At 35.6% G+C, this 15,836-nt stretch overlaps 2 protein-coding genes across 4 annotated transcripts; one reads left to right on the top strand and one right to left on the bottom strand.

Annotated features, from left to right (window-relative positions):
• Positions 1-765: 765 nt before the first annotated feature.
• LOC129264101 (protein FAM177A1-like) lies at positions 766-11,377 on the bottom strand. The gene is made up of 6 exons (XM_054901966.2): positions 11,323-11,377; positions 10,902-10,972; positions 8,002-8,262; positions 7,102-7,168; positions 6,760-6,857; positions 766-6,161 (listed from the first exon to the last, which is right to left on the bottom strand). Exons 2-6 carry the CDS (start codon positions 10,923-10,925, stop codon positions 6,024-6,026), a joined length of 588 nt encoding a protein of 195 aa, XP_054757941.2. The 5' UTR covers positions 10,926-10,972; positions 11,323-11,377; the 3' UTR covers positions 766-6,023.
• On the top strand, positions 11,094-15,360 carry LOC129264102 (ubiquitin-like FUBI-ribosomal protein eS30 fusion protein). Of its 3 annotated transcripts, none has more exons than XM_064102959.1 (4): positions 11,094-11,145; positions 12,147-12,228; positions 13,264-13,464; positions 15,135-15,360. In XM_064102959.1, the coding sequence occupies exons 2-4, from the start codon at positions 12,154-12,156 to the stop codon at positions 15,258-15,260; spliced, it is 402 nt and encodes a 133-aa protein (XP_063959029.1). In that variant the 5' UTR covers positions 11,094-11,145; positions 12,147-12,153; the 3' UTR covers positions 15,261-15,360. The 3 variants fall into 3 exon arrangements, with proteins under 3 accessions (XP_063959029.1, XP_063959031.1, XP_063959030.1); XM_064102961.1 differs by lacking the exon at positions 11,094-11,145 and adding an exon at positions 11,388-11,586; XM_064102960.1 differs by lacking the exon at positions 11,094-11,145 and adding an exon at positions 11,580-11,818.
• The last annotated feature ends 476 nt before the right edge of the window (positions 15,361-15,836 follow it).

Below are 15,836 nucleotides of genomic sequence, written 5' to 3'. Positions count from 1 at the left end.
ATTAGTATACCATAACCAGTCATTCAATGGGTGTTGTTTTGATATGCAACAAAATATAACAGTCTTACTGACTACCGAGCTTTCAACTTTTGGGCCGATCAAAATACCCGGATTTTTTCCCGTTTCGGAAGGCATTTTCCCCTGATTTGAGGTATATTTTTATCGAATTCCCTGATTTTTCCCTGACTGGAAAAAAGTAAAATGATTTTCCCTGATTGGCTGGAAACCCTGATAAAAGGGTAATGAGTTCATCAATGAACGAAACATGTATTTCGTGAAATATTGGCAGTTACTAGCTTAATCCTGATCTGTCTAGTAATTAAATATGGATTTACCAATAGTCAAGTCATGAAATCTGCACTTCTTCATAAATAATGTGTTGAGAAAACTTTATGACATGTATAACCATGAACATTCTTTGTTAATTAATGATTCATGTCAAAAATACTCTATGGAGACCAAAGATATGGAGACCGAGAATCAAAGCTCAAGAAGTAAGACCTAAGTAAAATAATGTTTCAGATGATAAACAAAATCCACATACAAAATCATTTCAAACTTCCATAAAGAATGTTTTTCCTATTTTGCCACTCTTAAAAAAAAATCACTTTGAAGTCAGGGTTAACTCTTGTAAACATCTATAGCTCAGTTGTGTAAACTCACATTATACTCACATTCACACTTATACACATCCAAGTTCAGCTTTAAAGTAAATTTTAAAAATACGTTTTTGACATTCAAATGATGAAACAAATTAGAACACAATTTTTAACAAAACACAATTTTAATCCATGTTATGTATATAAATGTATATAGAAAAAATCTTAAATAAATATCCAAACTTCCAAAAGTATTATATAAATAAGCATATATATTCAAACAAATGTAGCATGCATACAATATAAAGATTTCATTGAAAATTCTAAGTTCATAGTTCAAACTATACGTCACAATGTTAATCAAGTTGAGACAACGCTGGATACTGCGTCCCCAGGCCAGGGACGCGTCATTTCAATTACATCACAATGGTAAAGTTCAGAGGCCCAGTCTGCTCAACATGACGAAATAGATTCCCATTCTTAAACTCTAGAATATCTAAATGTAACAATTTTTGCTCTAGATGTCTAATTTGGTTAATAATATCGATATTGACTGGCCTGGGGGCGAAAAAGGACATATGTCGCCCTCACTAAATTGACATCACCCTCGTCAACTCGGGCAATATAAATCTAGTTTGGGCGATATATGTCGTATCGCCACGCGGCCAGTCAATAATTGCTTTATTATCCATGTCCTTTATTTACCCTTGTCTTGGGGCCCATCCCGGGGAGTGTTTCATGGAGCATCTTGCCAGTGATTTTCAGACTAATTTGCTCTGAGCCAATCAGATGCAAGGATCTCAGTAACTTATAACAAAAGTCAGAGAAAATCATTGATCATTTCTTTCATGTAATACTCCCCTGGTTTAGGTGACAAACCGATTTTTATATAACTGTGGTAAATTAAATTTAGATGTACCCGCGAAATCAAATCTTTTACATGACAGTTACACCAACTTGACCAGTGGTTTGTAGTTGGTTTTGTATAAATAACTTGATAGATTTGGTTGGTCTGGTGGGTGTTTCATAAAGCTGTTCGTAAGATAAGAGCGACTTTAAGAACGACTGGTGATCCTTTCTTTTGGTAAATGGTATACTCCATTGGCGATGGTTTTAGCACGTAAGAAAGGTTCACCAGTCGTTCTTAAAGTCGCTCTTAACTTACAAACAGCTTTATGAAACGGCCCCCTGGTGTGACTGTAGCACTTGATGTAAGTGATAGTAGAGAGAGGCAATTTTGTCTTCTTTTGTTTACATAGCCCGGTTCAACTTCAATAACATTCATACAAGAAGAGATCAAAAATGAATACCCTTTGAAGAACATTCTATTGTATACACCACAAAAAATAGAAACTTGCATTTTAATGCATAAGGGTACAGCAGTCATCCAAAAAGAGAACAAGAAAACTAGACTTACATTACATATCTTTCACATTTGACAGTTACTTCATAATCATACTATTTCATATAATACTTTCTAGATACTACGTTCAAAATATTTCAGGACACATTACTAACATTTTCTGAAATAGTGATTTTAATGATCAAAATTTAATAATTGTGACCTGAAAACACAGTCTCTGAAATTCTTCAGCCGTTCCAAACTTCAGACTGCCTTATATTTCCATCCTTCTGTGAATACAACAAAAATACACTATTTGAATGTGATTAAAACTAATTAATGATAATTTCGAATGGGAGACATTAAATCTTTGGAGGAGTAAGGCCACATTGACAACCTTGTTCAAGGAAACACATGGGCTAGTACCTAGTACCTAGTAATCAATCTCTAATTTAAAATTTCAATATCAAATGTGACAAGGGATATAAGCTCATATAAGGACAGCTAACAGTACTTCTATTAATGAAAACCATCCCAGAATGGAATCTACTTAAGTTGTCTAGATTTCACCAACTATTGCATCTGCTAAAGCTATAGCTCAGTCGGTAGAGCGGGGGTTTCGGATTCCGGTGACCCGGGTTCGATTCCCAAGTGGTGCGCTAGTGCCCTTTGGTAAGGCATTTATCCTCATTACCAAGTCCCTCGGAGAGGACCTTAAGCCGTAGGTCCCCTGGTTGCTTGCTCACAGGCATTCATGTTTCTTAGCAGTCAGGTAAAAAACCTCGGTATAACGGTACATAGGAAAAAAATTGCACCTTCTGGGCAGTAATCTCCAGTTGGTAAAGGCACTCTTCAAAATTTAGCCATGTTTAAGACTTGTCCCTAACTGAACAGTAAGTGACAACCAGAAGCTGTCACAGATACAGAATGAGCAGCCTGGCCTCGGCCTTGTCTTCTCGCCTTGCACCCAACACTGCTACTGAGGTAATAATTATAAAAGAAATTTTTGAAGACAATTTTATGATCGAAAGACGTTGACAGTGGTCTTCTCATCATATAGAGGAAAGACTGTCTCACAAAGAATAACAGAGAAGGAAAAGGGAAAAGGAGTGTCAATCAGCAGGCGCATGTATGAGATTCAAAACAGTAATTCATGCCCCAAGAGGGACCTGTCTTGCGAAAGATGTCAACAGTGGTCTTACACAATTGAAGAAGAAAGATCGTCTCACAAATAATAACAGAGAAGATAAGGAAACGGGGAAAGAGGTGTCAAATGGGCGCATGTAAGAGATTCAAAGCTGCAGTAATCCATGACCAATAAGGGTATTCTAGATTTACATCAGGAAACTAAATCCAAATTACCCCTGGCTATAATATTAATAATAATCATACTTGTATATATAGCACTTGACACTTTACTTTATAAGTCTCTAAGCATTCTATACTAAATGCAGCATAAATACCCTGGCTTAGGCAGAGCTGCCGTTACACGCACTGTGTTTCAAGGAATACATTCCCACCAGGTCCCTTTTTACCTCACCTGGGTTGAGAGCAGCACAATACAGATGACTTTCTTGCCCAAGGAAATTGCTATGACAAAGATCAAAATTAGAACAGATGCTTCAAAAGATGGATCTTCGTGGTACTTTTGATTAAAACACAAGCAAACACGCTCAAGACAATATATTGTAATGTTGGTTGAAGGTGCCAAATACATGTAATGTAAGTGTACATAAATCCTGCACTTCATATGACAACAACAAGCACACCAGACAGTGCAGGTATCCAGTGGAGGAACATAACAAGTATCAGTGGCCTGGTGAGAAACAGAAAAGAGAAATGAATTGTATTCTTGCTCATCAGCTGTAATCGGAAAGCCTGAATCATGATAATAATAATAATATACAGTTCTTGTATAGCACATATCACATTATGAATAATGTCTCTATGCGCTTCCAAAGGACTTGGATATTATTACCCCAGCTGTAGCTTGGCAGCCGTTATTACTAAGATTACAGCGCACACACATTTCAAGGAATAAATTCCTGCCAGGCACCCATTCACCTCACCTGGGTTGAGTGCAGCACAATGTGGATGAATTTCTTGCTGAAGAAAATTACGCCATGGCTGGGATTCGAACCCACGTTCCTGTTTCAAAGTCAGAAGACTAATCCACTAGGCCACAACGCTCCACGATGATAGCCACAAAGGCGATTTTAAAAAAAGGAAAGTGAGCAGCATTCTCGTCCAGCAGTTGTACTCTGAAAGCCTTACTTCTAACGTTACATCTATATCATGTTCAAAGTTCCAATCAGAAGTAAATGTTTTTTTTAGGTTTTTATTATTATTATTGGAATTTACTAATTGGACTCTAATACAGTTAGGCCTAATTGGACTTGGTCTGTCAGTGTCTACTCAAGTTCAACTGCTTTGCTTTGATTTAATTTAAGGAAATTCACTTTTGGAGAGTTGAATCTCACATGGACTTTTTGGTCAGTGAATGTTGGATTTTTTTTATACAAGTTAGTTATAGATCAGTTAATCATGTTTTGATTTCATATGTCACTATTTTATAAAACTAATTACATACTTGCTCTCTGTGTGTATTTTTAGAAGATGTGTGCATAGATGCACAACAATCTAGGGAAACCTTGAGTGTACTGTACTTAACTTTAATGCAAGCCGTGCCATGCATTTTTTGTATATTATTTCAATTCTACAAATTGACATACTATCAAAGATTATTTCAAAAAATACAATCAAATGTGAAATTCATATAAATACGAGATTATAAGATTGTAACGAAAATCGTAATATCCGACATAAAAAATGTTAATGCATTATAATCAAACAAGGAATGTAAACCTCACTGATAAACGCAGCATCAAAATCAAACAAAACATGAGAACACGGATCACTTCAGTAGAAACCAAATGGATGAACATGCACCAGCATAAAAGAATTGGTATCACATGCATACAATAATAAGGCACGTGGGAGGAGAATAAACACACAAACAATCTTCAAACACAAAATAGAAGGAAAAAGTATTACAAAAGGGTATCGTGTTTGTGAGCCATTATTGCTTCAAAATGGTAAATAATCATAAACAAATACCTATACCAGCAGTCCAGGCCCGAACTTACAGTTTTATTCTAGTTTTAGAGGAAACAAAAATATGTTGAAAAAAGGCAATATCTACAGTAATCACACATCACAAAAAGGCATTGATGTAACAATGTGTTTAACCCTTAAATATAAATAATTATCAAAATGAAATTTTAAATGTATAATTATGTTACAAAATATTGCACCATGAAAAGAAAAGATGAATGGATTTTCATGAATGAAGAATAATTCCATCAATTAAAAGAAAAAAAAATTATAATACAACAAGAAAAAAGTAGTCATTTATAATCAATGGAAAGTATCATTAGCAGTTGAAATTATTGTTTTAAATAGCAGTTCAAATGCCAGAACTGGTCCTAATCATGGGGGTGATGATACCACATGCCTATCTTTCATTTCATCTTGAAATTCTATCATATTTTTAAAGATATTTCATTTTACTACTCAGTGTGAAAGATGGATTGTCTCCTCTTGGATAAGTGACATCATCCTTAAAGAGGAACTCCAAGTGGAAAATAAAAGTATACATATCTAAATAAATCAGAAAGACATTGAAAATTTTCATCCAAATTTGATAAAATATAATTCAGTTCTTTTTAATTATAAAATTTAGTTATATTTTGTGAACACAGTAATGCAAGGTGGGATGATGTTATGTCCCTACTTTTCCTAGGTTATTAAATGGAATTATCATATTCAATTAAGACTTGTGTAAAACATGTCTCCCTTGTAACAAATGAGTTTCAGCAAGGAACATCTTACACATTAAATCAGAAGTAAATCCTATTTTGACATTCTTGGAGGACAAATGCTAATTTTGTCCTCCAAGAATGTAGAAATAGGTCCCACTTGAATGTAGAAATCTTTGCAAGTTTCTGGAAGCAAAGATTTGCATAAGGATACCAATTCCAGGAGATACCGCCACATAAGCAAGCAGCAAAGACCTATGTATCTCAGTGGGTACTAGTGGGTAACCCTGGCTCGGGCTGACTTGCCAACGATGCTTGGAACACCCTCTCAGCTTCTTGTCGTGCTATCAAGTCCTTCTGTTCTTCTCTTTCAGCCATCTGGCGATCCAACTCTTCCCTCTCCTGCAATATAGACACAAGCAATGAATGAAGGATGTGTTGTATTTCCAACATATTATCATAGACATAAGCAATGGATCAGGAATTTGAGTTCTCTTGATGAATAAAGGACACAGTCATCAAAAGAACATCTGGGAAGCATTTTAGGAAACAAATATCCAGTTATTTTCACTATTTGTTATAAGCTCCTGTAAATCTTGGCATCTGTTTTGCCTAGAGCAAATATGTCAGTGGAAATCACTCACTGGTCAGGCATAAGGGCGCTAAATACATAGTGAGGTACATGTACGCGCAATAATGGTTAATTTCACTGATTAAAGATTTAAGACATTTTTCGCAAATACAGGAAGTACCAGTACTGTAATAGTTATGTTTACCTAATATATTTTGGTTTTAAATCAACCACACCCAAAGATACAATTAAAATCATTTCTAAACAAATTCAGACTCATTCATTTAAAAATAAAGAAATCAAATGGAAAAGTGTATGGACATACCTTTCACCCAAAATCAATATTTCTCAATTTACCAAACTTATTTGAAACAAAAAGATGGTGAAAACATGAAGTTATTACAATACAACACAAGGAATTTTTAATACCTCTTTTTCTAGTCTGTTGTATTCACTGAGGGCGTATGAATACTTTGGTGATGTGATTCCAAAGAAGTATGCCAGTTTCTCCCCTAAATAATCACAAACTGTTGAGAAAATAAAAAGAAAAATGTTGTAATTCATCATAAATCTCATGGCCATGCTCAATTACATGAATATTTGAAATTGACTGCGGTGGCAATGCTCAATCAATATCATTGCTGTATGCACATTTTGTTCAAAACACTTATGACCAGGAACAAGTAATATTTATTCTGCGCACACAATTTTAAAAGATAACTTTGAAGTTGAACAAAGTTTTATAAAATGCATGATAATAACCAATCTCACCTTTGTAAGTCGTTACTCCTGATTTCATCATGTAGAACCATATGTAAGGCATCCAGTCTAAAGTTTTCTGAAAATCATATATGTAGAGCAAAGAAAATTACAAAATATTTAGAATGAGAGCACAGCATTCCTCATCCAAATGAAAAATGTAATCATTATAAAAACTACTATAGCAGGGGAAATGGGTCATTTCCAGAGATTGCCTTTTTAAAAATCTTACTTCAAATAGTTGATTCAATTAATATCTTTATATTTGCAAACCATTGTAAGAACAGCTTACATATCGCTGTCCAAAACTGAGGAATATGTGGGGCTCTCGATTTTCTCTGTTGCTTCCTTCCTATTTTAGTATTTTCTCAGTTCTATTACAAAATTTTGAAAGATATTTGCCCCTAGCTGGTATAAGATGTAATTTCCTTGGACTAACATCAGGTTTTGGCAAGAATATCATCCTCGCATATACACATGAGTATCTCTTTCCCTTTCTCTTCAAAGAAAGAGATCCTGAATTTTTCCTCCTGATCTCAGAGCTTTTCACAAAGCAATCTACCAGTTGTTTTCCCCTGACACATTTGCTCTCAAGAACTAATTCAGCAAATCAAATGGAAGGATTCCATTGTTTCTGATAATCACTAGACAAATTGCTTTGAACATGAAATGCTTTGCTGTTACACCAGAGCAGCTACACTTTTTTTTAAGAACTACATCTACACCTTATAAAGTCATACCTGAGAAAGTTACTTCTCACTCTCATCTTTTTCTTTCTCGCCTTTCAGTTCTTATCTATATCACTCCATTATCCAACATTTCTTTTCAGGACTAACTACATAACTAATTACGTAAAACTCCTCTATGTTCTTAAACCATCATTCAAACATTCAAAGACCATCTAAATCTTACTGGATCCACAGGAGGTTCCTCTACCACTGCCTTGTCTTCTCCATCCTCTTCATCCGTGCTGTACTCCTCGAGGATCCCATCACTGAAATGAATGATTCTCCTGGGTTTCTTCACCTCTTCCAATGAGATGCTCTCAAAGTCCTTCTTCTGAGACCCATCATCCCCTCCTGATGCTCCATGTTCAGAAGGATACACAGGTCCCTTGCTGATGATGCTCACTGGAACTGCCGAGGCTTCTTCTTGGCCAGTGTTCCCAGTTTCCTGTAAATAAAACATTTATTGAAAGACGGAGATGACATAGCTAAGTGTGCCCTCTTGATAACTTTTTTTATTTTAGGTCATCATTGAACTGAGACTGTGGCTATGGTGCAGCAATAATATCCACACTTTAAAAAAAAAAGGATCTAGCGTATATCTCAGTGATATCTAATTTATGGCTTCAATTATCATGATTCCAAACTGTCATGACATGTTGAAGTATATGTGTATTTTTAAATTGTGCGCTTGCGCGTGTCCTTGTACGTAGACTAGTTAGAACAACACGAGTTCGTAAAATCACAGCAGTTTGCTTCATTCGATTGATCACAAGATTTCCTTAGTTTTCACGCTTTATGCTATGCAAGGTATGTTGAGATTTGCTCAAAAACTTTTGTAAATTTAATGAGAATGTGTAGTTTATTAATATCTTTGTATTCCTCTTTTAAATACCTTGTTGAAGAGATTTAGGTTTAGATTATACTTTGAAAATCCATCACACTTTCCAACGAAGGACCTTGCGTATCTTGAATACACGCGGAAGTTCTCTGCGGTCGATATCTTCAAAATATTGTCTTGACACGCAATTCTTAAGATGTACTCATGATTATGACTATACGAATTTAGAGTATTTTCTTAAATCCAAGTTTATAGGATTTATTGTTGTTTAACATATTTACAAGCCAGTTTAGTTATGCACTATTTCTCCTACTCATTTGATGTGGTATGGTCACAAACTTACGTGCGAGTTGGCTCGCGGATTGATATTTCCAGGAATTTCGGTGTGATCCGCCGCCCGGAGTTTACACGTGTTATAGCAGGGTTTCATGACGTTATTGTTTATCTTTCAGTAGTATTGATAGTTAATGTTGTCTTACAGTTAATTCTTGTTACTTAGAACTGATGTCTTTAAAATTACATTGCTTACACAAAATTCGTGAAATAATAATTCAATCACCACTAATATTGATAATTGTTTTTCAAGTGAATTTTATTGATTCAGAAGGGAAACAAAACAATAGGAATTTTCTGTTACAGTTTTAGAGATTTAAATGATTAAATCTATACCTTTTATTTTTTAAGACAAATATATTTTTCACAGATGTTTGTTGCTAGATAATTATGATATCTTTTCATATAGGGTAGATTTGTTGGAATTGGGAAACAATGATATTAAGACTGAATTAGGAAAGTTTCATTAATTCTCTCTTATTACTTTCAGTCAAATTCTACCTTTGACAGCAAAATGGTTAAAGGGCATGATTGATTATTCCTTATGTCTTTAATGAATATTTTGGGAAAGAATGATGATACATGTACAGAAATGCTTTCTTTACTAAGATATGTTTATCCTTTATTGTTTATTTACAGGAATCTCACACAGTTGTTGAATAACTGAACACTACAATTTTATTAGACATAATCTAATAAATGGGAGCATATAGTTCACAGACGCCTTCCTTGTAGTTCATTGCAACAACGTGTCAGAACTTACGAATTCGTGACACAAACTAAACTCAAGCCTAGACTAGTCATGCTAGTAAAGCTTCCAAAGACCACGGCAAAGCCCCTGAATTTTCTATTTCCATCGATCCCAGACAACGTTCAATTATTTCAAGTCACATTTTTCTGGGAGGCTGAATTTCCCTTAAGCTTTTGTTTTAAACTGGCCTTAAAGATAAATTCCAGTTTTGGTAACGATCTCAAAATGACTTTTTACAGAATCTAATATAATGACCACCCAAGTGTCTGTTTGTATGAATTAAAAATATGTGCCAAAGGATTCTGGAAGAAATTGTGTAATTGCTGAGAAATAAGCAAAATAAGCGCGGATTCTGTCACTTCCGTCGGGTCTTTATTCCAGCAATAATAATACACTGTCCCACGTGCGCTTATCTGTGTTGGTGATCTTCAGTGTGAACATTTTTCAGCGTAGATTTCAAGATTTCACAAAGTTCAGTTTATGTAACTGTACCAGATCTAGATCCTCGATGATATACTGACAATTAAGCCTGGTTTTACAGACTTTCTCATGAAATCAGTGTTTACTGCAAATACTGGCATTTCTCTTTAACCTGAAATAAAATTAGTCACCTCTCTTCTCGTGTGTGTCATGTGCGCTCGTTCAAGTTGTTGTGTACAAACTACAAAGTCAATGGGAGAGGAAAGAAGTCACTGGCTCTGACGAAATAAACAGCAGTGAATGGATTGGTGACTTAAACCAGGATAATGCCTTAATTAAACTTTTAAAGAAAAAAAAGAGATTGTTTTTTTTTTTCACGTCGATCAAGATCTAGCCTATGACTGAGTAGAATGGCATTTTATTCTTGCCAATTTGAATTTTGAGATGAGGATTACAAATACAACAAACACAATAACTACTAGCTTTTATAAAGATATAAAGTGCATAGAATTCTAATGAAGTTTGGTCTTTGAAAGAGAATTGGTAACAAACACAAAATTGTAGGTGGCATTCCGGGTATCAGGGTGTGCGATTCTTACGCAAGTACGTTACATATATTTTTCACAATTTCATGATGCAATGCATTCAATATACATATGTGATAAATCACCAAATTAATCTACAGCGCATTTGATGTGCAAATTAAACAGATTTAGGCCGAACAAAAAAGGACAATAATTACCATTTCTTGATTAACCTCAGACATGTCTGTTATTGTATGTGATCGTTCGGATTCCGTAACTCCTCTGGATCCTGCAGTAAAAGTTTAATTTTATTCTTTAACTTGTAAAAAAAAAGATTTAAAAAACAATGCTTTAGTTTAGGGTCTAACTCAAAGTTTTAATATTTTTGTTCAGCAATCGGTGATCGAGAGATGGCGCACTTTTATTGGTCCTTTTTCTGTGCGACATCGTGGCTCAACGAAGGTGATAATGATTACGCCCTTATCTAAATGATATTTTCGCGATATTTGTGATCCCTATGGTGTTCAATTGTGTTTTGATAGATAGTTCAAATATTACTGAAAATAAATGCACGTGAAAATTGTAAATATATTATGAAATGTTGTATAAAAGCGAAAAAATGAGCTTGTATGCCCGTACCGGTTACTCCATATTTGCACGCGATAAGCTTGCAGTGCCGGTGCACTGGGTTTGTGTGTGCATGCAGCGCGTGCGGGAATGGCAGTGCATGCAAGCAGATTGTCATTAATTTGCATTGCTCTCCCCGCATTCATGCCCATGCCTGTGGTACGTGACTGGTGTAAATATTGCGACATATATTGACATGATTGACTTCTTCAAATGTCCTCACATTCAATAAACCCTTTATGTAATTGCAACATTAACAGGAAATAGTCACTCAAAGTGAGTCAAACTGTTAACTTAATCATAATGTTATTTATATTTTATATTATAACAATTTTTAGGTCGGGGTAGTCATTATCCCGCACCCAGGCGCAGGCACAACTCACAGGCACAGCCGCAGCAGCTGCAGCTTAGTTCTCAAAACAGATCTAATGTTAGGCCTACGGCTACGTTGCACTCTAGTTTTTACTCGCATTCTCAAATAAGTTATTTCACGATTTTCAGACACGATGTGAGTGATGCATGGTTTTATTATATTATAGATCTAACTTCTATTCTAAGTAACCCATATTTTTCACTTGATAAAACAATCGTTCGCTCTGAATGATTTCATTATCTTGATAATATAGACAGACTTTATAATCCATGTTCATCATGAGAAAGTAGAAAACTTGGCCTTGGCATCTATCCTGTTTTTTTGTTGCTGTGCAGTAGGCTCTAGTCTACTCTTATAATAATTTTATTTTGCTTTTTAATTTTATCTCAAACTTCAACTGGTACAATACAAGACGTCAAGAGAACTTGCCTTATTTTTAATTTTTGTTTTTTTCTTTTTACAGCACCAAGATGCAACTGTTTGTCCGAGCTGATGAGACCCACACCCTTGAGGTGACTGGCGAAGAATCTGTTGCCGATCTGAAGGTAAAGATAAATCTTGAAAGAGGGAAAAATGAGGGTGGGCATATTTGAATCTAAAATTGAACTTTTGATAAAGCATGAATTACAGGTAATTTAACAATAACATAACATTTCACAAAAGCTTTAAAGGGGAGTCCAACCCAAATAAAAACTTGTTTTTATAAGGAAAAGAAGAATCAGACAAGTTGATATTGGACAAACAACAAGAAAGTTATGAATTTTTAAAAGTTGTAAATAATGGTAATCACTATACCCATGGAGATTTCAAATTGGCTGCATATGGGATGTCAGAGTGATGTAAGGCAAGGACTACTTTTCCATGTACTCCAATACATATTATGGCTAAAATTTCATTATTCCCCAAAAATTTATTACAAATTATATTTTTCTTTCATGAGGACATAAAACAATATACTACCTGGATTATATTTAGGTTACTGCCCAAGGGGAACGGGTACTAAGGAGAAAACCACAAATCCCTGATAATAAAGTACATGGCCTATGGGAAAGTTGTCCTTGCCCCTTGTCATAATTTACTTACCCAGTTGCCAATTTGAAATTTACATAGTATTAGTGATCTCAATTTTAAAGCAGCTATAACTTTCTTATTGCTTGTCCGATTTCTTTCAAACTTTCACCATTCTGTTTAATTTATTTTTCTCCTTCCCAACACAACATTTAATGGCCAAGGCTGGATTCCCCTTTAAGCAATATAAGGTTTGACTGACATGCAGTAAAGTGTAAACAAAATGCTGGGTAACATTTTGGAACTTGGTTGTTTGAAATTTACATCTGAGAATGTGTGGAGACTTAATTATATTAAAATGTCTGGAAGCATTGTGGGAACATAAAGCATTGAGCGGGGGATGGGGGGTACCCCTGGTCTGGTCAAGGTTTAATAATGGAGAATCTTGTGGGTTTTTTTAAAGAAAATAAAATAGTACAGTCTTTTTATGATTTACATTTACACAAAGATTAAAACTTCATGAAAAGTGATCTTATGAATAAAATACATTACATTTTCTCTCTTCCATCCAGGCCAAAATCCAGGAGCTGTCCGGCTTCTCAGCCTCAGAGCAGGTCCTGTCTTGCTGCGGCACACCCCTGGATGATGACCTTACCCTATCCCAGAATGGACTTCTTGAACTGATGACCCTTGAACTCTCTGGACGTCTGCTCGGAGGAAAAGTTCACGGATCCCTTGCCCGTGCCGGTAAAGTGCGAGGCCAGACCCCCAAGGTAAATTAAATATTTCTGTTTTCCTATTCTTATTGTTTCACTGTAAAGTTCATCTATTGAATAAAAAGTGAAACTTATGAAATTCATTTTCATGGAATTATCATCAGGTATTTAAGTAGATCAGATAACGAGATCTTGACCTTAATCTTCCTGTTTAATCATTCAAACTGGGAAAGAGCTCAATTCATGAACAACTTTGATACTATTATTTATTCTATAGGTAGGGCTGGGACTAAAACCCGGGTACCTGGGTCCTGCCCGGAAGCCTCAGGTACCCGGGTAGAAAAATCAATACCTGATACCTGAAAATTGCATACCAGTATAACGTATATGTATTTGATTTGTATTGCGCAGTGTAAGACATAACTGTAACTCATCACAAAAGTACACAAGTCTCATTTTCAATCTCACCAATTACCCTCGAAAAAAACCATAAATATACAACTTTTTCAAGTGATGATGTGACTGAGATTGTTTAGTCGTTGCCATGTTTCTTTTGCACAATTGCAGCTTGAGCATACGAAGCGCCAGCCAATAACGTTCATGTTACCATTTTCAGTTCATCATACACCGAAAATGGTAGCACGATCGCGATTGGCTTGCGCATTCGACGCTCCGAAACCCGCAAATCAGGTGACTTTGTGCACGTAGCGATAGATTTTACAAACTCACGAACATGATGTAATATCGACGCCACTTCGTAAGATTTTGACGGAAAAGCAAGAAGTAATCAAAATTTGCTTACCTGTGTGGTATCGGTGAGAAAACAGATCCTCCCAGAATACCGTTCATAATTCATATAGAATATGGGAAAGTGGAATTCTAGGTTGATTTTGGAATGAGGTGTCAGAGTATTGTAGATTTGTTTCGATGGAATAGGCCTACTGTGTGGGGCAAGGGAAGCTTGCACTGCTCATGCTTACTATATATTTTCAATCATAAATTGGCTAACGCTTGCGATGCGGCGCAGTGGCTGGATGACGTCACCTATGGGGTTTTTCCACCAGTCATATTTCATGCGACATGATTTTCGGCTACCCGCCCAAAAATTACCACAGGTACCCGAAGACAAAAATACCCGAAAGTCCCAGGCCTAGCTATAGGGAACCTGATTCATAAGCTATGCTTTCTTGAGTATCTTCACAAGATAGCTTTTAAGTTACATGATAATCCATTAGACAACTACGTTCATGAATAAAAAATGTGTATTTTTATATTTCAAAAATTTGAATTGTATTTTATCATAATGATTTTTTATGATGTACAAACTGTATTTACTGCTAGCTGTTATTGTGGAAATGATTGAAATGTGATATATCTGATTTCATGCATGCTAAAGTATTAGGGGTGTTGCAAGAAAGTTAATCAGCTGCAAATTTCTGTCATGATTTTACTATTGATCGATCAATTTTATTAGTTTACAATCAAATCAGTATACGCACCTTGTTTGTAAGAAGCACATCACCAATCAATTGACAATTTGCAATTAAATGCAAGACATTATTTTGGAGACCAGACCCATCGATTATAATTTTCTTGCAACACCCCCATTGAACCGTCTTCAAAGCTTTTATGATCGTTATTTGCTATCGCTCACCCTAACCCCAAAAGTAATAATGTTTGACTTAATATTAATTCTTCTATTCTTTTTCATTTGCTGTTATCCCCAGGTTGATCCCCAGGAGAAGAAGAAGAAGAAGGTCGGACGTGCCAAGCGCCGCATGCAGTACAACCGCCGATTCGTCAACGTTGTGCAGACCTTCGGCAAGAGGCGTGGACCCAACTCCAACTCCTAAGCTGTCCTACAATGCCAGAGAACGTTGCATACACACACTTGTAAAATAGTCCGTATGTTGGTCAGATAATTGAATATAATCTGCTCATATGCAACAGCAATTTGATCGTGTAGAGAGAGTCTTTTATTACACAGTTGTCACTGGAGCGTAAAGTTGAATGAGGAGAATGTTATGTAAAATGTGTTAAGCCAAGAATGTGATTTGTACATGCATGTGTATTGTTCTCATGTTCCATTTTGTATGAAAGAGAATGGTTTCCAATTCTGTCTAGTGCACTACCAGGTGAGAAAAAACAAGTTTGCACAAAGTCAATGTGCTAATTATTTCAGGATTCAGGAAGATTTGAAAAAAGTAATTCACCATACATTATGTGACAGATTTGTTTACAGAATCGTGAATCATTTTTGTGTGATTTTTGTTCACAGTTGAATGCATGGGAGACGTTGCTTCAGAGAATACAAGAAACGGCTTGATCCATAGTAATGTTCTTTGTATGGTAATGCTATTCTTTCCGAGTATAAGAGGCAACCACTGATATTCTCCTTCGCTGTCATGTATAATTAACCCTATCTAGGC

Source organism: Lytechinus pictus, chromosome 7 (genome assembly GCF_037042905.1).
Source record: "Lytechinus pictus isolate F3 Inbred chromosome 7, Lp3.0, whole genome shotgun sequence".
In the NCBI taxonomy this organism is placed as follows: domain Eukaryota; kingdom Metazoa; phylum Echinodermata; class Echinoidea; order Temnopleuroida; family Toxopneustidae; genus Lytechinus; species Lytechinus pictus.
This window is presented reverse-complemented; position numbering and strand designations above follow the sequence as displayed.